This window comes from Musca domestica, unplaced genomic scaffold, assembly GCF_030504385.1.
Source record: "Musca domestica strain aabys unplaced genomic scaffold, Musca_domestica.polishedcontigs.V.1.1 2, whole genome shotgun sequence".
In the NCBI taxonomy this organism is placed as follows: Eukaryota; Metazoa; Arthropoda; class Insecta; order Diptera; family Muscidae; genus Musca; species Musca domestica.
Window position 1 is genome coordinate 23,179,590 of NW_026712249.1, and position 27,836 is coordinate 23,207,425.

General features: G+C 35.4%; 1 protein-coding gene across 5 annotated transcripts; it reads right to left on the minus strand.

Annotated features, from left to right (window-relative positions):
• Nucleotides 1–26,343, minus strand: LOC101901013 (serine protease Hayan-like). 5 transcript variants are annotated; one of them, XM_059121994.1, is made up of 9 exons: nucleotides 26,084–26,322; nucleotides 17,690–17,997; nucleotides 17,309–17,534; nucleotides 9,596–11,311; nucleotides 9,311–9,369; nucleotides 8,939–9,237; nucleotides 494–671; nucleotides 226–426; nucleotides 1–156 (listed from the first exon to the last, which is right to left on the minus strand). In XM_059121994.1, exons 2-9 carry the CDS (start codon nucleotides 17,820–17,822, stop codon nucleotides 17–19), a joined length of 2,952 nt encoding a protein of 983 aa, XP_058977977.1. In that variant the 5' UTR covers nucleotides 17,823–17,997; nucleotides 26,084–26,322; the 3' UTR covers nucleotides 1–16. The 5 variants fall into 5 exon arrangements, with proteins under 5 accessions (XP_058977977.1, XP_058977973.1, XP_058977972.1 ...); XM_059121990.1 differs by lacking the exons at nucleotides 1–156; nucleotides 226–426; nucleotides 494–671 and adding exons at nucleotides 4,169–4,339; nucleotides 4,409–4,612; nucleotides 4,674–4,857 and having other exon boundaries at nucleotides 26,196–26,343; XM_059121989.1 differs by lacking the exons at nucleotides 1–156; nucleotides 226–426; nucleotides 494–671 and adding exons at nucleotides 4,169–4,339; nucleotides 4,409–4,612; nucleotides 4,674–4,857 and having other exon boundaries at nucleotides 26,084–26,308.
• Between the last annotated feature and the right edge of the window lie 1,493 nt (nucleotides 26,344–27,836).

A 27,836-nucleotide genomic window follows, 5' to 3' on the forward strand; every position in this document is an offset into this window, starting at 1 on the left:
TTCCTTTACATTTGATTTAATTGAAACCATTTGGCCACACAATACTTTCGATATAATCCAAATACGAAGCCACTCTTGTGTAAAGACCTGGAGTGTGGCTGGCACAATCTTCTCCGGCCGACACAACGCCAATCAAGCTATAATATTTTATGGTTACTAGAAAAAATAATGAAAACAAAATTATTAAAAAATTACAACTCCATAAAAAAATTCGGCGCCACTTACAATCCAGTGCCAAAATCAGTGGCCCTCCCGAATCACCCTTGCAGGAATCCTTCACTTGATTAGCATCATGAGCACACAACTGGGTATCTAGAATGCCCTCTCGAATGCCACGCAAATCATGATCCTGGAATGCCCTGCGACAAAGATGCAACGGAACAATCTCCAATACAGCGCTCAATAAAACCGAAGATGTTGTCTTGGCTATTCCAAAAAATGTAAAATAATGAAATTCCAATTTTTTTAAATTTCTTGATTTTAATCAACCTACTCTTAGAATCTGTAAAACCCCAACCGGTAACAAAGGCCGAACCCTGGGGATCCCTTTCATCGTTGTTCAAACATATAGGATATATGTTCTCCGTATAGGTCACCGGCCGTTGTAATTCTATTACGGCTATATCGTTGTATGTGCGCGATGATCTGTAATCGTTGTGGAGATGGACTTTCTGAAAATAAAAACAAAAACGAAAAAAAAAAATATAAAGAATGTAAAAAATAATCAATTTAACTGCCTTCTGTCAATGTTCGATTATTTGAATATATTTTGACTTCTGTTATGATTATTCAAATTGTTGACCCTCTATGGAGTAGGTTCCAAAGGAAAGGGAGTGTGAAATTTGATGCTAACATTCTTTGAGCGTTTTATATTTCAAAAATTTTGAATCCTATTTGGGGGATGTACCAGAAGAAATAGTCCGATCTATACTATCTTTATAACAGATCTAGGGTTGATGAAAATATTGAGATGTACCAGGTCTGAATGGATTCAGATGTTAATTTCGTGTCTTATGAGATTCATGGGGATTCAAAAATTTGACCCTTTGTGGGGGAGATACCAGAAGGAGTAGAGCGATATATCCCATCTGGATCTGGTGTTAGAGAAATAATGGGATGTGTGAAATGTGAAGAGAACCAGATGCTTATTTCGCATTTTAAAATCGTTTTGGTTGTTCAAAACTTTGACCCTTGGTGAGGGAGGTACCAGAAGAAGTGGTCGGATCTCTTTATAGCAGTCCATGTGTTAATGGAAATATTTAGATGTACCAAGTCTAAATGGAATCGGATGTTAATTTCGTGTTTTATGAGTTTCATGGAAATTGAATATTTTGACCCTTTGTGGGGGAGATACCAGAAGGAGTGGACCGATTTATTCCATCTTCACACCAGACCTTGGATTAATAAAAAAAATTGTGATGTGTGTAATTTGAAAACAATGTGGCACTTACATAAGAGTTATGATTATTCATAATTTTGACCCGTTGTGGGGGAGGTACTTGATGAAGTCGTTCGATATTGTCCCAACACTGGTGCAAATACAGTTTGAGATAAAAAAAACTGCAACAAAGTCAAACGCCATAATTTTTGCATTTGTTATTTAATTTTATTCAATGAAAGCAAAAAATGTCGGAAATAGCATCAAATTCTAGAATAAATTTAGATTTGTTCAAATTGGTCAACTTTGGCACGAATTATGGCCTTCAAACGGCCAATGAAACCGTCACACACTGCCCGAATGTTGCTCTGCGGTATTTTGGCCCGTTCCCGGTGAAGCGCTTGCTTGAGGTTTTCAATACTTTGGTATTTTTTAGTGCCAACCTTGCTTTCCGAAATACTCCATACACAATAGTCCAACGGATTGGTATCCGCAGATTTTGGTGGCCATTGTGCGCTGGAATTGAAGCGAGGAACCTCATTTTGTAACCATTCATGGATGACGTGTGCTGAGGGCGATGGTGCTTGGTCCTGTTGGAATGTCCAAGGTCTGCGGGCAAAATATTTGCGTGTCCGAGGCTTTAATACACCCTCCAGAATATTTTCGCTATAATATTCGGCATTTATTCTTATGCCACAGTCGATTAATACGAGCGGAGAGTGACCATCGGCAGTTATGGTGGCCCACACCATCACCATGTCCGGCGCTTGAGTTCTGGTGGCCAACCGAAGGTGCACATTTTCAGCTGTTTACAAACTGCTGGACAACGAATGTTTTCTCTTCGGAGCGGAGAAAACCAAATTCGGCAGTTCACCACTTTCGGCCAAGCGCAGCAACTCTTTAGCTCTTTTGAGTCTATTTTCTTTCTCTTGCTTTTTTGGAATTTTAATGGTTTTACACCGAGCTCACGATTGCGTTTAGCTCACGACCCATTTTTCGGCCACTGCGATGCGGGTTTCGATGAAGTCGCTTCTTTACTTTTCGAACCATTTCTGCTGATGTTGCTGTTTTTGTCCGTCCACTTCCCTGACCTCGGCCTACGCTACCAATAACACGGTAACGAGCGATAGTACGAGACACAAAAGATTTATTCACATTTTAATGCTGGAGTGCTCTAAGGATAGCCACTAGTGGTTTTTCCTGCCAAATATAAAGAAATCACACTATCACGCTTAAATTCCATCACGAATAAGTTTTTTTTTTTTTTTTCTGGAAAATTCTCTCCAAAATGCTTTTGTACGCTTGCAAACAATATAATGAACTGTCACTGGAATAATTTCAACATTTGTCGGACGAGTGGCTTAGAAATGACAGCAGTCTGAAGTTGCACTCTGTACAATTTAAGAATTTATTTCATAGAAAAAAAATCAACTGAGACTAATTTTAAATAGCAAAGGTCAATTCAGGCAATCTTATTAATCATCTATAAATTTAAAATAAGAATAAGTGTCAATTTTTATACCCTCACCTTGAAGTGGAGGATATATTCCGTTTGTAACATCACTAAATATTAATCGTAGACCCCACAAAGTATATATTCTTGTTCAGTATAAAATTCTAAGTCGATTTAGCGATGTCCGTCTGTCCTTCTGTCTTTCTGTTGAAACCACGATACAGCCCACAATCTTTGACGTAGAGTTTCAAAATTTGGTAGAACAATTTGTATTGTGTCTAGGATGCTTTGTATTAAAAACAAACCCGATATTCGGTATTTTGATGATTTTTGCCACATTTTCTACGGTTTTTTCTATTAGTTGGTATTTGTAGGTCATAATGGATTCTAGCTCCGGTGGCGAAACATTATATATATATAGGTCCGCGTTTTTGTATAGCCCCCATATAACGGTACCACCCGATTTTCGGTACCTTGATGATGTTCACCACATTTTTCCACGAATTTGTCCAAAAATTGGTATTTGTAGTTCATAATTGGTTCTAGCTCCGGCGGCTGACATTGAAAATTCAGACCCACATTTAACGATACCCACCGATACTCGGTATTTTGATAATCCTAGTCGCATTTAACCACGAAATTGTTTTAAATTTGGTATTTAAGAAGATTTGGTAAATGGCAACCTTGAAGTATAAAATTATCTATAGAGGTTCCCGTTATGGTATGGTTATTAGCGGAGAACGACGGTAATGTTTACCGGAGGGTAAGGCAGGGAATACCTAGGTTACGGAAAGACCAATCCTCATCAGTTCCTTTGTTTTTTGTCTGGGACATTCTCCCCAGAATTTATTTTAAAAATAACTTCTATGACAAAAAACATTTTTTTACCCAAGTGATGAGATCGTAAGATCAACAGAAGAGGAACCAAAGAATTAAATAAAACTAACAATCTTTTGGAAAGTCTTCTAAATCTTACAACCGCACTTATAAACATTTACATCTTTCTCCACTTGTTATGCTTTCGTTCTACCTGAACGAAGTAGCATAACCATGTTAGTTGGTTTTGTCTATTTTACCCAAACGGTCTTACAAGTATTTGTAGTTTAAAGTGGAACACCTTTAAATTCAGATATTTTTATATAAAAATATTTCCTTTACCCAAAGGTGGAGGGTATCAAAAGTTTGGCCCGGATAAACATAATGTTTTTATAATTGTTTTATTAAATTTTATTCAATTAAATATACAAGAAAATTATTATCACACTTAAATATTTTATTATTTCTTATTAAAAAATTAAGACTTAAATTCAATATTTATTTTTTTTAATTTTTATTACATATATATCTTTGGTACTAGACACATTTCCATCAGACACTACCATTGGGCCACACAATTTGTTCTATGTAATCCAAAAATGCTGCCACCCGGGTATATAGACCCGGTGTGGTGTTGGCGCAACCAAATCCAGCTGAGACCACACCGACTATTTTATAACTTTTCAGGGATTCTAGAGAAAATCAAAAAAATAAATATTTAACATTTTCTCACTTCAATTCCCTCTCTCTCCCTTTCTTACCATCCACAACCAATACCAATGGGCCACCCGAATCACCCTGACACGCATCCTTAATCAGATCCTTATCTTCGGCACACAGCTGGGTATCAATAATGCCATCTTGAATTTGTCGTGTCAAGCCATAGTCGACAAAACTGGCATTACATTTGTCAATGGGTGTGACAAACAGGGGGGCTTTGAGTAGAATATTTGAAAAGGCACGAGCTGAAAAGGAGATCATATAATTATTTAATAAAGTTCTCATAAAACCCTTACGAATACTTACTTGCTGTATTTATTGTCCCCCAGCCAGATACCCATAGTCGGATATCGGTTTTGGGGTCAGCAATATCCGAATACAAACATATGGGGTATATTAGTTCAGTAAATGCCACCGGCTGCTCCAATTCCAGCAGGGCAATATCATTGTAAGTACGGCGCTGTGAATACTCAGGGTGGATATGGACTTGCTGTAAAAGAGTGAGGAGATATTTTTGAGAAATTGATTCGTTTTTCTCATCGGAGGTTGTTTACCTTATGGAAGCAAACTCCATTGCGATGAAATTCGACGATTAAGCGTTAAATATGTAAAGTGCATGTGATGAATGTTCAACAAAGTGCTGCCAAGTTGCAATATGAAGTGAGTTGTAGTCAGTTGTGTTGCATACTTTTAGGGTGGTTTTTTTACATGCGGCGAATTAATGATGATTTCCTTCACAATCTTGGCACAAAAGTGTTGTTATTTTTTAATGTTTTAATTATTAATGTTTACATGGCACATATACAATCGAAAAGCGGTTATATGACGCATTTTTCGAATATATTTCAAACATTGATTCAAATTAGTACTCTTCAATTCACAAATTTATATGAGAAGGTATGGAATGAGTTTGTATATACATTTAATATTTTAATTCCAGATAGTAAGAGAAATCTTCAAATTTGAGGATTCCAATCCTATCCCTTCGCCCAATACCCACCATAATATGGAGGTTATATTAAGTTTGTCATTCCGTTTATAACACCTCGAAATAAACATTTCAGACCCCACAAAGTATATATATATATTGATCAGCAAGAAATTCTTTGTCGATGTCCGTCCGTCTATCCGTCTGTGGAAATCAAACTAGCTTCCGAACTAAATGAATAAGTTGATAAAATTTTACACAAATATATTCTATGACTGCAGGGGTTTGGTATTCAAAATGGGACATTTAGGTAAATGTTTTTGTATAGGCCCCATATAATGGTACCTATCTATTTTCGGTATTTTGGTGATTTAAGCGATAAAATTCACCAGAAAATGTTTGGTATTTGAAGTTCCTAATGGATACTACAGCCTATGACAGAAAATTGTCCGTGCAGGTCCACGTCTTCGAATAGGCCACATATAACGGCACCTCCCGATATTCGGTATTTTTATGATTTTAGCGACATTATTCACCTGAATAGTTTTTGACAGAAAATTGTCTGTGCAGGTCCACGTCTTATTTGAAATTTTAGGATTCCAAATCTACTGGTTCACTCAAAATTTACTAAGAAATTTTGAAACATATAGTACATATAGGTACGAATTTCCTAAACTACCTAAATTTTTCAGTCCTAGAATGCAATAGTAATTTTATTTATAAACTTCAGAATTCCAGCTCTATCGGTTCACCCAAATCGAAATTGTACCAAATTTAGTAGCATTTAGTACTTTTCGTACAAATTTCGAAAACTTCCTCCATATCTCAATCCTATATTCGGCCAGTAATGTTAATTTCAAATTTCAGGATTCCGGCTCCGTCTTTTCCTCCAAATTCAAATTGTACTAAATTTAGTACGTTTAGTGCTTTTCGTATACGTGAGTACACACCTCCAAAACTGCCTCCTTACATCGATCCTACTCCTCAGCCTTGATTTCCATTTCAAATTTAATGTTTTTAGCTCTAACCGTTCACATTGTTCCAAATGTAAAAGTTCTAGCTCTACCGAATACAAAGGGTACCATATTTAGTACCTTTTAATAATTTACGTACCTTTCAAGTATGAATTTCCAAAAAACCCAGGCAAATATCCTGGGAACTTTTGGTAATGAAAATGGCTCATATTGATCCTGGTTTTATTATGGCCCCGAAGTTCGTAATGGGTACTACATCCAAAAAAAATAAATAAATCCTGTAGGATTTATTTATAATGTAGCCAAATTAGTATTTATTTAGTATTTTGACGATTTTAACAACATTGTTCAACGGAAAAACTTCGAAGTTGGTATTTGGTGTTGACAATAGACACTTCCATCTCTGATAATAATTTATTTACACCGGTCCACATTTTCGTACATCCCCCATATAACTTTAACTTACGATATTCGGAATTATGACATGGGGATAGGGTAATACCGGTCAGACCCACTGTGTGAAAATTAGGATACCTAGGGATGGTCATCAAAGAAAATTTGAAGCTCATGAAACACGAATTAACATCAGATTCCATTCAGGCTTGACACATCTCAATATTTCTATAAACACTAGATCTGTTATGAAGATGATTGAGATCGGACCATTCCTTATGTTACCTCCCCCACAAAGGGTCAAAGTTTTGAATAACCAAAACGATCATAAAATCCGAATCCAGTTCTATTCAAATTACACACATCACAATATTTTTATTAACCCAAGGTCTGGTGTGAAATTGGGATATATCAGACCACTCCTTTTGGTACCTCCCCCGCAAAGGGTCAACATTTTGAGTTCATAAAACGTGAAATTAATATCCGAATTCATTCAAACTTGGTACATTTCAATTTTTCCATTAACACAAGATTAGTTATAATGATGGTAGAGATCGGACCATTTCTTCTGGTATCTCCCCCACATAGGGTTCAAGATTTTGAAAAACAAAACGCTCAAAGAAAGCGGAATAAGCATCCAAATCTCTTCAAATTTCACACATCCACATCCTGGTACATCACCCACAAAGGGTCACAATTTCCAATACTTATATCTCTCTTAACTTGCGAAACAAATCGGCGATTCTTTGCTATATCTAAATATTTCTCTCAACCAGAAACCTGAGATGAATATGAAATTTATGATTTCGCATAAAATTGGATATAAATGTTGGATTTCCTTCAAATTCTGCAACAATACCACCAATACCAATATTTATATCTGTATTAGATAAAGTATGAAAATGGAATACTTCGGTCCCTGATATCTGTTACCACATATCTCATATAAAATATAGGAAGTAGTCGATATAGTCAAAATCTGCCACGTTGTAATATTTTTATCAGTCTTAGGTCAGATACGAATCGGAATCAAGGCTGGAGGTATAAATCTGTCGGCAAATGATACTATTTTACTTGTTTTAGGTTACTTTGTGATGTAAACTTTCAAAACTCCGATACAATGACCTCTACCTTCGTAATCTGCTGAGTTTTTCCCATTTTTATACCCTACACCACAAGGTGGTCAGGGTATTATGTCTTTGTGCATTTGTTTGTAACAGGCAGAAGGAAACGAGATAGAGCTATAGTTCCTTTTGATGATCTGCATAGAATCACATTCTGAGTCGATTTATGCATGTCCGTCCGTCCGTCTGTCCAAGTATTTTTGTAAACAAAGTACAGTTCGCATTCATTGCCTGATCCAGATGCAATTTTGCACAGATCATTTGTTTGGCCCAAGAACAAAACCTATTGAAATTGAAGATAATCGCTCAAAATGTATATATATACCTTCGTCCGATTTGCCTTTTATTGTGCACCAAACATGTAATATCAGCCCGAATAGTATGGAATTTTGCACATACAACCAAATTAGGCCTGAAAATAAGTGTGCCAAATTTAATAGAAATCGGTTCAGATATAGCAATAGCTCCCATATATATTGTTCATCCGAATTGTTATTTTTGTCCTCCGCAGCCGTAATATGCACTCTGTAACAACAATATTTGGGGGAATATAGCAAATACAGCTCAGAAATACGTTTGCTAAATTTTATCGAGATCGGTTCAGATTTGGATATAGCTCCCATATATAAGTTCGTCCGATTTACTTTTTATTGTGCACTAAACGTCTAATATTTGTCCAAATGGGATTGAATTTGGCACATACGACCGAATTGAGTCTATATATATTGTTCATCCGGTTTGTTATATTTGTTACCCACAACCGTAAACATAAAGTCGGCCCCGCCCGACTTTAAGACTTTCTTTACTGTTTCTTTTTTCGTTACACTGTGTTATTAAAGAAAATAGATCTGTTGTTGAAAGCAAAAATCAGAAAGTCAACTTTTACACTTGATTACTCATATTTAAGAAAATCCAATATTATGTCTGAGAAATGTTAATTTTGTGCAATAATGGACGTTGTGGTATACAAAAAAATGGCATAACATGGGTTAGCTTTTCCAAATGAAATGTGTACATACACATATAAGTTCGTTAAAACAGTATGTACATTATATCTCAATATTTTCCTTATTTAATATGTTAATGATTTGTGAGATGTTATTTTTTCATTAGTTTACCTTATTTCATTAATTTTCCCCTTCTTCCACTTACCTTTATTCTCATCTCCACTGCATTGGCCATCTCCTCGGGATTTGTGAAATTCACCACACCCAGACGAACAATCGATGGTCTACGATCTCTGGATGCAACACAATGGGCTGCTGTCAAGACGAAACGGGCATCGATTAAACTACCACCACAGAGGATGTCATAGGGACCCTGGTCATCATCACCGATACGGCCATAACCGATGGCAGCCATGTGGGGGAATTCACCCAATTCAGCGGGTATGCCACCCAAGATGTGTTGGGACAAACTTGGCTTGAGGCCTTCCTGTATACGGCGACAAGCTAAAAGAGAGAGAGAGAGAGAGAGAGGAGTTTGAAATTCAATATTTCTAGGGACAAATTCATTTGTTCTTACCTCTCACTGCCGGCCTATCATTGGAATTAGGTCTCGGATTGGGATCGGGTGTTAGATTGCTATAAAAAAAGGGAAATCAAATAATTTGATGCAACCAATTGCATTTCAAAAGGATTTCGGGGGAAAAACAAGCGATAGTATGATTTGATATAGAGAGAAAGAGAGAGAGTGCATAATTTCATGAGAATAAACATAATTTTGAAAGGAAACAAATGGTTTCTAACTACAATGAAAGGAAGTTTTTTCTGTTGGGGGGGAGGAAGAGAAAAGGGGAATTTAAAGCACCTTATCGAATTATTGTCCTCGGCAAAAACAACTTCATCCTCTGGTGGTGGCCTAAATTCAAAAGGCTTAAAGGGATCCAATACTTGAGCGGGTGGCGTTTGAATGTTGGGTGATTGGGCGCCACTTGGTGGCAGCTGTACAAATCCAGAGTTGCCTTGTTGATTTGAGGTTCCTGGTCGTTCGGAGGGTCCTTGTGATCCTGTTTGTTGTGGTGTTTGTACAAATGCCGAGTTGCCCTGTTGATTTGGATTTCGGGGAAATTGTGAACCGCTCTGAACGGGATGTTGTGGAAATTGTACCAGCTGAGAATTCGTCTCAGTTTGTCCATTGGGGAATGAAACCTGATGAGTTGGCTGTCCCAGAATTGGGGTGGATGGCAGGGAATGAGAATCTTCCTGTTGTCCTGGTCTCAAAGGAAACAAAGGATGCTGTGGTGGCTCAACAATGGCCGGATTTTGATTCCCAAATATGGATTGTTGGCCTCCCTGCTGATTTGAGGTCATAGGTCTTGACCTGCCGTTTTGATTTCTCTGATTCTGCTGGTGTTTCTGCCACATTGTATCTATAAACTCGGCCTTAGCCTTGACAATATCCATGCCAGAATTGATGAGATTTTCATAGACTTTTTGTATGGGATTGAAGCTTGCCGATGGCTGGGTGGATGTGGTACTGGGCCGCGATTGAGGTTCCAGATTATTTTCCATCACATACGATTCCATTACGGGTATGGTATGGTGGGAAATTATCTGGGAGGGATCTATGATTTCTACTTGATCTGCAGGTGCAACCCACACAACTTGGGGACTGGATCCTGCTGCCACAAGATCGCCCTGTTCAATTGCGGGCTCAATAACAAAACCAGGATTGACAACCGGAACTGGAGCTACTCCAAATTGATTTGGAGAGTTCCAATTATTTCCAGGATTTGGATTATTTGGGAAGCCATTGAATTCATTTGGCCTTACGCCACCATTGTTATGGTCGGGAAACGAAAACCCCTGGCCACCAGATCTGCCAGTCCATCCATTATTGTTGGGGCCACGACCTCTGTTGCCCTGGCCTCTATTGCCACGATTACCGGGAGAATTTATAAAAGGATTGGAATTGGGAAAGTTTGCTATTTGGCCAAGCCCCGTATTTCCTTGGCCCCTATGTCCCTGGCCAAGACCAATATTACCCTGATTCCAATTAGCACCTTGGCCATTATTTTGGGGAAACGCAAAGGGTACATTTGGAAAATTCCCCTGATTCCCATTGTGACCATTGTTTGGGGGCATCACCAGGGCTCCATTTTGGAAATTTCCATTATGCGGATTTTCTGGACCATTTCCCGGATTAACATTCCACTGATCCACAACTTGTTCCTCCAATGGCTTGGCTGGAGCTTCATCCGAGTTTTGGTCAACAGATTTCTTTTTATTTTCCCGCTTTTCTGCCAACAATTTTGTCAAGTCTATATAGTCCACGGAACCATCTAATTTTTTATCTCCAACAATTATGGGCTTAACGGTAGTTGTGGTTGTTGTTGTCGTTGTGGGTTTTGTAGTTGTTATAAAATCGAGCCAAAAATCTGGCTTCTGTGTTGTGGTGCTTGTTGTTATTAAATCCAACCAAAAATCAGGCTTCTGAGTTGTTGTCGTGGTCGTCGACGTTGTTGTTGTTTTTTGTAATTTCTCCAAATCATCCAACCAAAAATCTCTTTGTGTTGTTGTTTCGCTAGACGACGATGTTTTGTGAAGATGATGATTTGTGGCATCATTTTAAAGCATAGTGGGGAATTGCACCGGAGGGATGGGTGGGAGCGGATGGGAAAGAAAAGAATCAATAGTTTTAAGTAAATACTACCATCTACCAGGTTAGTTTATAGAAAAAATAACATTTTGATGATATTAAACAAAATTTTGAAAATATGAAATCGAATGATTTGTAGCGTAGATATGGGAAATTTTGAGGCAGCATTTAACAAACACTTGAAAGGGAATTTCCTATGAGCTGGCAGTTTATAAAAGCTGTATAACTAGAAAACGACTATTTTTTAACAAAAAAATATTATTATAACAGTTATAATAATTTATAACAGTTGTATAACACTTAAAAAATCTCGTAAAAGAGAATCTCCGATGAGCTGATGTATAACTGGTTAAAGGAAGTTTTCTTGGCAATACATTAACATTATAACACTTGTAATCCATTTATAACAGTTGTATAACACTTATAAAATCTTATATAACATCTACAAAACCGTTGATAACACCTATTTTTCAAATAAAATCATTTTAGAACAGTTTACAAAGGGTATAACACTTGTATAACAGTTATAAAACTGTTATATTATCATAAATATTTCCCTCCAAATTTGCAGTTCAATGTTTTCTTGTCTTGGAGATGTTCGGATAACATCGTTCCTACCACCTGCCAATTAAAACAACAAAACCATCACTGAAATTTCCATCAATGGAAAGAAAAATTGAAAGGACTTCTCTCTATAGAAGACCTGCTAAAAGCTTCTCAATTTTCTATCTGTAGAAAACCATGAGAGGTAATTTCCGATAATACATAATTAACAATATAACAGTTGTAATGCATTTATAACAGTTGTATAACACTTATAAAATAGTTTATAACATCGACGTAACCGTTGATAACAGCTATTTTTCAAATAAAATCATTTTAGAACAGTTTTTAAGGAGTATAACACTTGTATAACAGTTAGAAAACTGTTATATTTTCATTAATATTTTTCTCCAAATTTGCAGTTCAATTTTTTCTTGTCTCGGAGATTTTCAGACACCCTTGTTCCTACCACCTGCCAATTAAAACACCACAACCCCACAGAAATTTCCATCAATGGAAACAAAAATTGAAACGACTTCCCTCTATAGAAGACCTGCTAAAAGCTTCTTAATTTCCTATCTGTAGAAAACCATGAGAGTTAATTTCCGATAAGCAATATTGATACAGTTAATGATAATTGTGTAATGTTTAACAATACAAAACCATTTTAACAGTTATAAAACATATCTAAGAGTTCTATAACACTTATAAAAACTTTATCGCAAAGGTTTCATTACGCATGCAAAACGAATCTGTAGAAGCTTGTCTATATTCAATAAAATTTGTGTAATAAAAAACCCGATGTTTTTCAAAGGGCTTCAGTACTAATTGGTATATGTATAACACTTGTATACAAGTTATATAGTACGTAGAACGTATAGCAAATTATTATATCTGATATATTACCATATAAAACGACTTTATAACAGTACATTTACTGTATAAAAGTTGTATAACAGTTATGAAAGTGTTATAATTTAGTTATAATATAAGTTATTAAATGTTGCAATTTTATTTTTTTAGGTATTCCATCTGGGAAAATCGATGTTTAAGATTGTAAGTACGTTTTTTAAAGAATTTGTAAAAATTATAACAGTTATAAATGCTTTATAATAGTTGTATAACACTTATAAACAACTACATAATCGTTAAAAATAGCTATTTTCCCATATAAAATCGTTTTAAAGCAGTTTACAAGGAGTATAACACCTATATAACAGTTATGAAACTGTAATTTTTGCATTATAAAGAACTAAAAAAAAAAAACATTGAAAAGAGCTATTTTCACCGTATAAAATAGTCGTATAACGTTAACAAGGAGTATAACACATGTATATACAGTTATAAAACTTTTACTTTTGCATTAACTTTTTTTCAAAATATCCAATTCAATCTATATCTGACTTTTCCTCAGGTCTAAGTCTAATAAATTTTAGATCCACGTATAACACTTGTATAATAGCCCTGTATAATGGAATAAAATCATTCCTAGGCAGTTTATAAAGCGTATAAAACTTGTATAACAGTTATGAAACTTCTTAAATTTCTTCAAATTTGAAATTAAATTTGTTTTTTTTTTAATGTTGAAAGTTGTTATCTATGTCTAGGAGAACTGTTAAAGGACGTCTTATCCACAGACACCCTGTTGGAAAGGGTACTATTGTCAAAGTGCCTTCGAAGATCTTCAATCTACACAAGATATGATGGAAGATCTTCCAAAATCTTTGAAGAACAGCTGAAAGATCTTCAATTCACGAAAGACCTGGTAATCACCCCATACAAGACCTGCTGATGGATAGTGTTTCCTTTTAAATAACCTTTCAGAGATTCAGTTGAGAGGTCTTCTATCCAAAGGAAATTAGGTGATCTGTTGGAAGCTCTTCAATCGATGGAAGACCAAAAAGACCTTTTTAATAAAAAAAATTGTTAGGAGCTCTTCTATCGATGGGAGAACTTTAGAAAGGTCTGCATTTGTTAGATTTGTTGAAAGTTTTTCTATCAATTGAAGATCTGTTAAAAGTCTGCACTTGAGGTACCAGAAGGTATTCACAGATATATATCATCTTTACAACAGATCTTGTATTAGCAAATAATTTCGCGTTTTATAAGCGGAGGTACAGGAAAGAGTGGACCCATCTTCTCAGCAGATTTTGCGTTTGTACAAAAAATGGGATGTCTGAAATACTAAGAGAACCGGATGCTTATTTTGGATTTTATAATCATTTTGGTTTTTCAAAATGTTGACCCTTTATGGGGAGGTACCTGAAGGAATGGTCCGATCTCTACCATCTTTCTAACAGATCTTATGTTAATAGAAATATTGAGATGTACCAAGTCAGAGTGGATTCTGATGTCAATTTCGTTTTTTGAGTTTCATGGATATTCGAAATTCTGACCCTTTGTGGGAGAGGTACTAGATAAAGCGGACCGATATTTTCCATTTTCGAAGCAGATCTTGTGTTAGTAGAAATAATGGTATGTGTGAAATATGAAGAGAACTGGATGCTTATTTCGGATTTTATAATAATTTTGGTTATTCAAAGCTTGGAGTGGACCGATGTTATCCATTTTTGCCCCTGATCTACCACCGATGGAAATATTAGGACTTGCAAAATTAGAGCAAAATCGGATAATCGTTTCTCCTTCTGTGCAGTAAAATATTTTCTTTGAAAATTTCGACCTTTTGTAGGGGAGGTACCGGCAAGAGTGGACCGATTTATTCCATCTTCACACCAGACCTTGAGTTTATCAAAACATTGGGATGTGTGTAATTTTAAGACAATCGGATTCTTACATCACATTTTATAAGAGTTATAATTATTCAAAATTTTGACCCTTTGTGGGGGAGATACTTGATGAAGTGGACCGATATTGTCCATTTTCGCACCTGACCTAGCACTGATGCAATTATTAGGATTTGCAAAGTTAGAACAAAATCGGATTATCTTTTCTCTTTCTGTGCAGTAAATTATTTTCTTTGAAAATGGTGATATTTTGTGTGGGAGGTACCACGAGGAGTGTTCCGATATTGCCCATCTCCGATATCGATCTAAGTTTGATAATAATATTACGATGTACCATGTTTGGACCAAATCTGATACTCCCTTCGAGGGTGGACAGACGGATCATTAGATCGACTCCAAATGCCCAGAAATGGATTTTGTCAAAAGAGACCTGTGGTCTAAAACCGTTATTTCGATGAGACACGTTTTAGCCGAGTCAAATTATACTGTCCATTATCCTACCAGACCAAAATCGGATGATCCTTTCTTATTCTATGACGTAAATTATTTTCTACGAAAATGCTAAAATTTGGTGGGGAAGTCGCCAAAGGGTGAATCGATATTGCCCATCTCCGAACTCAATCTAATTTTAATAATTATATTACAATGTACCAAGCTTGGATCAAATCGGATACTACCTTCGAGAGTTATCGTGAGCACCAGACAGATAGACGGACATCGTTAGATCGACCCCAAATGTCCTGAAACGGATTTGGTCCTAAGAGACCTATTTTCTAAAACCGTTATTTAAAGGCGGCACGTTTTGGTCGTATCAAATGATATATACCCTGGCTGAGGGTATAAAAAATATGTCAAAAGGTCATGAATTGAGGAAATATATTTTAAAAGTTGTTTTATCGTTTGAAAACCCCTTTCAAAAGCCTGCAATTAATAGAACGCTTATTAAAATCTCTTTTATCGACAGAAAACCCGTGGAAAAGCCTTCCATCTATAGAATATCTTGTTGAAATATTTTCAAGTCATCAACAGTATTGTTTCTATTAAAAAAAGGAAAGTCCTCCCTGTAAAGTAGATCCCTTAAAAGGACTTCTATGTAATGGCGACCTTCTAAAGGATTCACTTTTAATAAAAAACAAAACCTTGAATTTCTACAAAAAAATCCTACCAACCGGACGATTTTCCTTTCAAAAGAAGACGTCTCATAAGAGTCCGATTGACTTCAAATTTTGCAAATCTAAATATTTCTATCAATGCAAAATCTGTTATAAAGAATAGATAGGGAGGTACCACTCCTTTTGGTACCTCCTTCACACCGGGTCAATATTTTTAATAACCATGGAGCTTATAAAAAGTGAAATGAGCTTCCGATTACTTTCAAGCTCGGCGCATTTCAATATTTCTATCAACACAAGACATGGTGTGAATATGAAATACATCGGTCCACTACTTCTGGTACGAAAAAAGTATCCAATTCTTTTCAAATTTTGCACATCCCAACATTTTTACGATTGCAAGATCAGGCGTGAATATGAGATACCAACAGAACCCTCAATATTAAATTTCGGGATTCCAGCTCTATACACTCACTCAATACCAATTTTAGTAACATTTAGTCCATTTCGTATTTTTTACACTGAGGACTCTAGCCCCATACCTTCAATCATTACCGAATTTACTACCATTTAGTACTCTTTCGACAAAAATAGTAAGTATCTGCAAAACCACCACAAGAGACCTCAATATCAAATTTCTGTATTCCAGCCCTATTCCTTAACCCATTTTCAAATCTAGTAATTTTTTTATTTTTCGTATAATTTTAGTACTCCTTTGCAAAAACGTTCCATATCTCAATCCTAGATGCCAAAAGTTATCGCGATATAAAATTTCACGGTTTCAGCCATATTCCCTCACCTAATACCAAATTTAGTACTCTTCATGCAACGTACGCAACTACGGTTCACACACTTGGTACACATTTTCAAAAGCACCTTCATATATCAAACTAGCTTTCCAATCTTGATTTCCTACCCAATTTTCAAGTTGTACATCCATCGAATACATGAAAAAGGATTATTAAATTTCTATCCCTTCAAGTATTTGCTAAAAATATATGAATGTGTTAGTAACCCCAATACCTACAACACAAAATGGGGGGAGGGGGGTTGCATTTTATATTTCGTTGATAAAACAATTGCATTTACTAACCCATGTAAACTTCTTCCAGCCTTGCTCTTAAATAAAAAATCGGGACAACAAATAATTTCCTCATATATATCAAACCCACAGCGGATAACCTCTTCGACTCTATACTCGCCATGGTCTATTAAAATCTTAAGAATGGGGCAATCACCCCATCTTTTGCAAGTGCCAGATTCTGATTTGGTTTGGCAGCTATTTGAAAGTACAAAAAAAAAGACAATGCACTCAGAAAGCAATCGATTAAAAATGATGAGCAATTAAGAATTCAGTTTTTTCCGAATTTCAATTTCATTCCGCTTTCAAGTGTTTGTTAAATAAAAAAAAATCAAATAACAACCAATTTTAAATCAACAAATTATCTCCTTTTAACACAGCAATGTGGTGAATGGAGGAGAAGCATTTATCATCATCGTCATAATTCGCTTGGCATACTTACATATTTGGTCTGGGTGGCCTCAATGTGGTTGTTGTCGTCGTCGTTGTGGTTGATGTTTCATCGGCCACAAGTGGACAGCAGATCAATTCTTCGCGTATACCAAAACCACAGCTAACCACTTCTCGTTGAGTGTAAACATTACGCTGTATAAGGGTCTTGATGACGGGACAATCGGCCCAGGTTTTACAAATGCCGGGTGTATTCTTGGTCTCACAGGGATCATCTTCTTGAAAATGGACAATAACAAGGACATAACAAGAACATAAAAACACACACACACAAACACAATAAAACATTGTCCATTCCATTAGTAAAGAGATTTAGAAAGGGGAAGAGAGAGAGAGAAAGAGAAATTTAAGCAGAAAGAGAATTTCTACTTACCATATGCTGCCTGTGAGAGAGGTATCTGTTGCAACAGCATCACCATGGCGACAATTGTCAAGCTGATCTCCGTAGTCGTTGTTGTTTTCCGGCTATCATTTTCTTTGTCTTTACTTTTTGCCTTCGTCTGCATTTCTAATCAGATTCCTGCTAATCGGTCGGAGTCTGTCGATGTTGTAAATTGTTGTTGTTGCCCACCCGCTGCTTAGCTTTTTTAATTGATTACAAATTGATTCATATATGCTGGAAATTATGACGTTATTAGCGTTCGATGGGCAACTATGAGATTTGCGGAATTTTTCTTTGTTCTGTAATTCGTAGAAATATTGAAAATGTAATTATTGATAGGCAACATGAAGGAATTCTGAAAACAATAGAATTGCAAATAATACGATAAGGAAGAGGGAAACATAAGCGACTGTCGAATGCTCTAAAATCTAATAAAGGAAGCTGATTTAGCCCTATCCATCTGTTGTAATCATGCTAGAGTCAAAACGAATTAAGTTAGGAAGCTAAAATTGTGCAAAGATCAGTCTTTTGTCTGCAGGCAGGTCAAGTTCGAAGGTGAACTACATTGGACCATGATATCGTACATACCCCATGTAACCGAAACTCCCAATATTCGGTATTTGCATGATTTTATCGACATGTTTTATCGGAATTGTTTCAAATTTCGTATTTGAAGTTCATAATGGCTACTACAGCCTATGACAAAAAATTGCGTATGCAGGTTCACGTCTTTGTATAGCCCCCAGTATTTGATATTCTGATAATTTATGGATATTATTCACCGAAAGTTTTTAAAATTTCGTATTTGAAGCTAGTAATGGGTACTACAACCTTTGACGGAAAAAATTCTATGCAGGTCCACATATAACGGCACCTCCCTTTAATCGGTAATTTGATGATATTAACTAAATTTTTACCGAAATTGTTTCAAATTTCTTATTTGAAGTTGGTAATGGGTACGACAGACTATGAAAAAAAATTATTTATGCAGGACCACATCTTGGTATAGTCCCGGATTTTTTTTTTTTTTTTTTTTTTTTTTTTTGACATTTTTCATGTTCCTTCAAAATGGTGGAGGTTATTAAAAATTCGGCTCAGTCGAACTTTCCTGCTTCTTTAATTGTTCATTATAACCTCTACCATTTGGTTGCAGAGGGCATATATCATTTCATACGGCCAAAACGTGCCTCACCGAAATAATGGTTTTCTGCACTAGGTCGCTTCAGCACATTTTAAGTCCATCTAGGAGTGTCCTTCACTCCGTCTGGCTGGCTTGTGCGCACTATAACTCCCGAAGGGCACATTTGATTTGGTTCAAACATCGTACCTTGTAATATTATTATCAAATTTAGATTGAGTTCGGAGATGGCCTTTATCGGTTCACTTCTTCTGGAGTCTCTCCCACAGAAGGTGACAATTTTTACAGAAAATAATTTACCACATAGAACCAGAAAATATCATACAATTTCGGGCAAAGTTTGCAAATCCTAATATTTCTATCAGTACTTAGTCAGGTGCGGAAGTTGACAATATCGATCAAAGGATCAAAATTTTCAAAAATTACAACTCTTATAAAATGTAAAATAAGAGTCCGATTGACTTCAAATTTTGCAAATCTCAATATTTCAACCAAAGCAAAATCTGGTATAAACAATGGATAGATCGGATCACTCCTTTGAAGTACCTTCTTCACACCGGGTCAATATTTTGAATATCCATGGATCTTATAAAAAGCAAAATGCGGAAGCTCATTACCTGCAACCTCGGCGCATTTCGATATTTCTATCAACACATGATATAGTATGAAGATGAAATACATCGGGCCACTACTTCTGGTACCTCCCCCAAAACGGGTTCAACATTTTAAACTCTCTTCAAATTTTACACATAGTCGATATAGTGGATCATATTTTGACCCACTCCTTTGAAAAACCCCTAAAGAGCTTTACAAATATTTGTCGATGTAGTTTTATTACTTTTTGTTTAAAAATCTAATAATTTCGAAATTCGAATTTCAATCGATAACTCAAAATGCATTTTCTTAACACTGAATTCACTGAGTTGTGACACTCTTTGAGTAACTTTTTTTGTGTTTCCCAGTGTCACACAATTCCAATCTTTGTTCGCAACTCTCATGCCTAGCCAATGAAGGGACAGCTGAGAATGTTAACTGGACAACCTGTTCTTTGGTACAAAGCCCTTTCGCGAGACTCATAAAATATGCCACTTTATTCTGGTTGACAAAAAAAAAGAAGTGAAAGAAACACGTTTTTGGAGGCAAAAAACCTATCCTTTGTCCAACTAAAAGAATTCTTATCATTTTTTCTTAATTTACAAATCACAAAGAGGGGCGTATCGAATATTCTGCTTTTAAAAAGTTTGTTTTTACAACAAACTTTTGTGAATGTCTGTAAAACAAAGAACATTTTTTGTGTATAGGATGTAAATAAAAAATAAAAATTAACAACAAACAAAAAGTTATTAAGAACACTGAATTGAGCTACTTAAACCGGATTTATTTTTATGTTTTGTCTCTTCTTTTTTGCTTCATATTTTTTTAAACAAAACAATGAAACATATAGCCTACTTACTCAAAAATCAAAAATAAAATTCGATATCGAATATTTCTTTCTTTGGCATTATCTTAAAAAAATGAAGTCGTGAGAGGGATTTGGTAAAATTAGCAGTTAAAAAAGTAAACCCATAATTTTCACTCGAAATATATATACATTTCGATAATAAAGGGAAATTATTAAAAACCAGTAAAGAAAGTCTTAAAGTCGGGCGGGACCGACTTTATGATACCCTACACCACTTTGCTAATGTAGTAGAGCTCCGCATAGCAATTAAAAGTTTTTATGGGAGAATTCAATCATAAACCCTATGATTATAATTATAATTTAAAGTTCAAAAGACTAAATATGCCGAAGAATTTGTATCTTTTAAATTCGGATTTATATTGCCCATTTGGTGCACAATTAATTTTGAAATCGGATAAAGATATATATGGGAGCTATATCCACATCGGAACCGATCTCGACAAAATTTGGCAAAGATATTTCTGAATGTCGTTGTTACGGAGTGCATATTACGGCTGTGGGTAACAAATATAACAAATTGGATGAAGAATATATAAGGGAGCTATAGCTATATCTGAACCGATCTTCACCAAATTTGACACACTACCTTCTAGACTCAATTCGGGCGCATGTGCCAAATTCCATCCAATTTGGGCAAATATTAGACGTTTGGTGTACAATAAAAGGTAAATCGGACGAAGTTATATATGAGAGCTATATTCAAATCTGAACCGATCTCGATAAAATTTAGCAAAAGTATTTCTGAGCTGCATTTGATATATTTCCCCAAATATTGTTGTTACAGAGTGCATATTACGGCTGCGGAGGACAAAAATAACAAATCGGATGAACAATATATATGGGAGTTATAGCTATATCTGAACTGATTTCGATCAAATTTGGCATACTTATTTTTAGGCCTTAATTTGGTTGTATGTGCAAAATTCCATAATATTCGGGCTGATATTACACGTTTGGTGCACAATAAAAAGCAAATCGGACGAAATTATATATGGGAGCTATATCTAAATTTTGACCGATTATCTCCAATTTCAATAGGGTTCGTCCTTGGGCCAAACAAATGGTGTTTGCAAAATTTCATCTCAATCGGATAATAAATGCGACCTGCATTTTGTTCACAAGAATACATGGACAAACGGACGGACGAACGGACTGACATGCATAAATCAAGTCAGAAAGTGATTCTATGGAGATCCTCAAAGATGTAGGTTATAAAAAGCAAATTCATCATTTTCACTCGAATTATAAATATACCCTATTACACGTAGTGGAAAGGGTATTATGTATTTGTGCATTTGTAATATGAAGAAGGAAGCTAGTTGACCCCACACCTAAGATGGTTTCGAAATGCATTTCTGTGTATGTCCTTGTCGTGCAGTATAACTTTGAAAAAAAAACTAGGAATAATAATTGCAATCATAAGTCCGATTATTAATAGGTTATATCGTTTTTGGAAGAGGTACCAGAAGAAGTGGACCAACATATCTTCGTACAAAAAATGTTGACCTTTTTGGTGAGAGATACTAGGTATTGAGGTCCAAAATGATAAAAGTCTTATTAAAGGAATACCACAATCCTCAATGGCCATTCGATTGGTTCTATGTGAGATACGTGTGTGATTTTTGTTTTTTTTTTTTTTTTTTCATTTTTTTCCTATTGCAAAAATGGAACTTCACTTAATATTTTGAACTATTGTAAAGGAGGTACTAGAAAGCGATATACTTATATTTTCCTTTTTTACAAATGCTGTAAAATAGGCGAAAATACGGTTCGATGTTCTTAGTTTGATAAATGTTAGACATTTATTTTACGAGAGTTTTTATTTCTCAATATTTTAGCCGTTTGTGCACTATATACCAGAAATAGTGAACCGATATGTCCTATACTCACACTAGATCAGTAGTTGGAAGAAATATTGACTGTACGAAGTTTGAAGGAATTTTTTTTTCACATTTTATTAGAATTATAATTATTCAAAATGTTGAATTTTTTTGTGGTAGTGCCATCACACCAGGTCTTGTGCTGATAGAAATATCGGGACGTGCCAAATTTTAAAATAATCGCATGTATGAAGGAGTGATCCATTATACCCTATCTTCATCTAGAGTTGGTAGAAATATTAAGTTTTTCGAAATTTGAAGATAAAGTTATGATTATTCAAAACTTTGATCCTTTATGTGGGAGATACCAGAAGCAGTGGGTCGGTAATCATAATTTTCTCACCCAACTTAGACCTGATAAAAATATTGTTATATTCGAAATTAAACCGATATGATTAGTTCTCTGTGAAGTATTCAATTTTTACAGGTACCCCCACCGGAAGGGGAAGTTGTGGACCTATATTACACAACTTCAAACTTGATATAAGTTTGACGAATCGTATGCTCCTTTCAAAAGTTATCGTGCACAGCAGTCAGCCAGACAGAAACTTTTGCCGTGGGGGAGGTTCCAGAAAAAATGGTCCGATCTCTACCATCTCTATAGCAGATCTTGTGTTGATAGAAATATTGAGATGTACCAACTCTGGATGGAATTGAATGTTAATTACGCTTTTTATGAGCTTTATGGATATTCAAAATGTTGGCCCTTTGTGGGGGAGGTAACAGAAGGAGTGGACTGATATATCCCATCTTCAAATCAGATATTGTGTCAGTAGAAATAATGGGATGTGTGATATATGAAGAGAACTGGGTGCTTATTTTGAATTTTATGATCGTTTAGGTTCTTCAGAACTTTGACCCTTTGTGGGGGAGGTACCAAAAGTAATGGTCCGATCTCTATTATACTTATAACAAATCTTGTGTTGATAGAAATATTGAGATGTGCCAAGTCTGAATGGAATCGAATGCTAAATTCCGGTTTTATGATCTTCATGGATGTTGAAGATGTTGACCCCTTTTGTGGGGGAGGTACCAGAAGGAGTCGACTGATATATTCCATCTTCACATCAGACCATATTGCGATGTGTCTAATTTGAAGACAATCGGACTCTAATATCACAATTTATAAGAGTTATAATTATTCAAAATGTTGACCCTCTGTGGAGAACTTACTCGATGGAGTGGGGCGAGATTGTCCATTTTCGCACCAGACCTAGCATTGATAATACTAGCACTAATACTAGAATTTGCGAAGTTGGAGCAAAATTGTATTATCCTTTCACTTTCTGTGCAAGATATATATTTTTTTTGAAAATGTCGACCTTTTGTGGGGGAGGTACCAGAAGGAGTGGACCGATATTGTCCATGTTTGAGCTCGATCTAAGTTTGACAAAAATTTTACGATATAAAAACATTTTCCAAAACATACGATCCTTGATTTTGGGTCGTAAAAAATACTCCTTAAAATAACGGTTAAATTGAGGTTGAAGCTCTGTGGTTGTTTAAAAAAATAAAAATTCTCGATGCTGGTATGTGAGTTATTGAATTCCGCTATTAGTGTTCCTTTATTCTACCTCTGTCAGTGTTTTACATATTTCTCAAATCCAAGATTATTTCACCGTTTGACGTTTTCAGAAATCCTTTAAAATCTACTCCAAATTTTGTTATACCACATTCCGTTTGTAACTCCTCGAATTACTCATGTCAGACCCAACAAAGTATATATATATTCTTGATCAGCGTAAAATTCTAAGTTCATTTAGCGATGTCCGTCTGTTTGTCTGTCTGTCTGTCTGTTGTAATCACGTTATCTTTCGAACGATTTGAGATAGAAGGCTAAAATTTTGCACACATGTTTATTTTTCTCCCGATATTCGGTATTTTGATGATTTTAGCGACATTATTAACCGGAATTGTTTCAAATTTGGTATTTGAAGTTCGAAATGGATACTACAGCCTAACACAGAAAATTATGTGTGCAGGTCCATGTCTTCGGTATTCGGTATTTTAATGATTTAAGCTCTTATTATTCACCGGAATTGTTTCAAACTTGGTATTGGAAGTTCGTAATGGGAACTACAGTATGTGACAGAAAATTGTCTATGCAGGTCCAGGTCTTTGTATAGGCCCCATATATCAGTACCTCCCTATATTCGGTATTTTGACGATTTTGGGTACAATACCCACCGAAATTGTTGGAGATGTTGTATTTGAACTTCGCAATGGATGCTACAGCCTGTGACAGAAAATTGTCTATGCTGGTCCAGGTCTTCGCACAGCTCCCATATATATTGGTACCTCAATATATGCGATATTTTGATGATTTTCTCTACATTATTCACAGTTTATTTCAAGTTTCGAATTTGAATATGGTAATGGCTAATGGCCAACAATGCCTATGTAGGTCCACGTCGTATAGACCCCAATATAACGGCAATATTTGGTATTTTTAAAATTTTAACAGAATTTTTAAGTATTTTATTTTTTGAAAATTTCCAAATTCGTTCCAAATGGTGGAGGGTATTCAAAGTTCGCTCCGGCCGAACTTACTGCTTTTTAACTTGTTTGTAACTGAAAATTTCCTTAAAATCTACGATCAAAGCTATTAAAAAACAAGTAACAAAACAGCTAAGTTCGGCAGGGCCGATCTTTTAATACTTTCCACACTTTGGAAGCAATTTTAAAAATTTCAAAAAATTACGAAAAATGCCGTTATAAATTTATTCGGAGGCTATACGAAGACGTGGACCTGCATAAGTAATTTATTGGTCATAGGCTGTAGTACCAAATATTTGTAATATTTAATCATTAAATAAACGAACGATCGTGGAGACAGTTCATCTTCTTGGAAAATATAAAAAGTGCGATGTAATGACGTATGTATTCACTTGTTGGTTGGTTAAGAATGTCATTGCTTCTACCTACCGCCCCTTTAAGGGTTAATTAAGAAGAAGCCGTAAAACAAGTAACTTTTTTGTTGTTAAAATTAACTTGAACTGAAGTGTATGGTTTTGTTGAACTTTTTTCCGATCGTTTTATATTTGTCGTTTCACAATATCAATACTCGTGTTTTGTTAATAAATTGTATATTATTTATTCAAAATATTCTTTTGTTGGTTTTTTTTTTTTTCAATTCGAAAATACAAAACACAGATAAGACTTTAGTTGTTCTATATTCCGTTATTATTTAATTTCACTCAATATTGAAATCAATTTCATGTTTCAACAAGATCACTAGATTATCATGTCATTGGGATATTTTTTGTAATGCTCCAGATTTGTTTTTGTTTTTATTGAGAATTTTTAATTGACCGGATTTTTCGATGAGCTATTTTTTTTTCCCGTATTTCATTTCTAGACATATTTTTCGAAAAAAAAAAAAGAAAAGAACCTCGGCAGTTCGATTATCTATGAAATGGAAATACAAAAACCCCAATTGATCATCATCATCATCGCCACCGTCAACACTGCGGTCATTGTTGTTGGCATCACACACACACACACGCACACGACTGGCACTCACAACACACATGTTTATATATTCAAGAATCTTTGTGTGTATGTTTGTGTTGTTTGATTTTTTTCAACTTTTGTTGGTGGTCAATCAAAGCCACAACAAAAAAAATTTAAATTCAATAAAAATGTATTTTGTTTAAATAAAACAGCAATAATAACAACAACAACAACAACCAGAACATCAACAGAACAACCACTAACTATATAACAGCCTCCTCACAATTAAAGCTTCATCTTTGATAATATTTTGTTTTTTGTTGTTTTATAGAATTTTTTATATATTTTTTTGTGTTTTTTTTTTTTTGTTACAGACAAAGATGCTGTAGCCATGATGTTTAACAAAATAATTATAATTATTTTTTTTTTTTTTTTTTTCAATGAATAATTACTTTTTTCTTTGTTTTGGCAGGATTTTGTTTTGTTTTTTATTTATTTTCTTTTTTTTTATTGAAAAAAAAAAAACACGTATCATCAAAAAAAATATTCAATCGCCACGCATACCCTGCAGCAGTTATCTTGCCAATAAATGTTTGCCAAAATGTAACGTAAGTCCGACTCGCAACCGCAGCACAACCGCTCTGAAACACGTCTCTCAAACAACTGAAACTGAAACTGGCTGACAAAACTTCAAACCGAATGCCGGTCAATTTGATAGCCAATAGCGAGATCATTTGTTTACCTCCTCAATTCATAGCTCTGCGGTGAAGCACAGCTTTGAATTGCTTCTCAAACTCAAAGAGATGCCAGATTTTATTTTTCGCGACCGGAAATATGTGGAATAAAGGCAAGTTTAGGTTGAAATCATATTTATATACCCTCAGCCATATGGTTATTATTTTATATATCCAAATAATACGGTTTAGACTCTAGATCTCTTAGAACCAAATCGGTTTCGGAATATTTAGATTTGATCCAGGGGTGCTCATCCGTTCGTCTGTCTGGATGCAGCCCACGATAACTCTCGAAGCGAGTATACGATTACGTCCAAACGTGGTATATTATAATATTATTATCAAACTTAGATCGAGTTCGGGTAAAGGCAATATCGGTATATTTCTTCTGGTACATCCTCCACAAAAGGTAAACTTTTCCAAAAGAAAATTATTTACCTCTTAGAACAAGAAAGTATTATCCAATTTTGTGCAAACTTTGTAAATTCTAATTTTTTTATCTGGGCTATGTCAGATTTTAAAACGGACAACATTGGTCCACTCCATGAAGTAGCCACAAAGGGTCAACATTTTGAATAATTAAAATGTGAAATAAGAGTTCGATTGTCTTTAAATTTCTCACATCTCAATGTTTCTACCAACACAAGATCGGACATGAAGAACGGATCTCTGCTTCCTGTACCTACCCAAAAACGGGTCAACATTTTCAATAACCATGAAGCTTATAAAACGCAAAATGAACACCCGATTACTTTTAAAGTCATGACATCCCAATATTTCCTTCAACACAAGACCTTGTGTGAAGATGGGATACATCGGTCAAATCCTTCTAGTACTTCCCCCACAAGGGGGTTAACATTTTGAATAATATTTACTCTAATAAAAATTAGAAATAAGCCTCCGATTTTCTTCAAATTTAGGATATATCGGTCAACTCCTTCCGGTACCTCCCCCACAAAGGCTTTAAAATTGTGAATATCCATGAAGCCCATAAAACGCGATATTAACATACGATTCTATTCAGACTTGGTACATCTCAATATTTCCATCAACGCAAGATCTGTTATAAAGATGGTAGAGATCGGACCATTTCTTCTGGTACCTTCCACACAAAGGGTCAAAGTTTTGAATAACCAAAACGATCATAACATCCGAAATAAGCATCCAGTTCTCCTCATATTTCGCAAATCCCATTGTTTTTACTAACACAAGATCTGCTGTGATGATGGGATATATCGGTTCTCTTCTCATCCTACCTCCCCCAAGACGGGCTAAAATTTTGAATAACCATGAAGCCCATAAAACGCAAAATTAACAACCGATTCCTTTCAAACTCGTCACATCTCAATATTTCTTTCAACACAAGATCTGGTGTGAAAATGGTAGATATCGGTACGCTGCATCTGGGACCTCCCCACAAAGATTTTAAAATTTTGAATTTCCAAAACGCTCTTAAATTTTCAAATTTGTC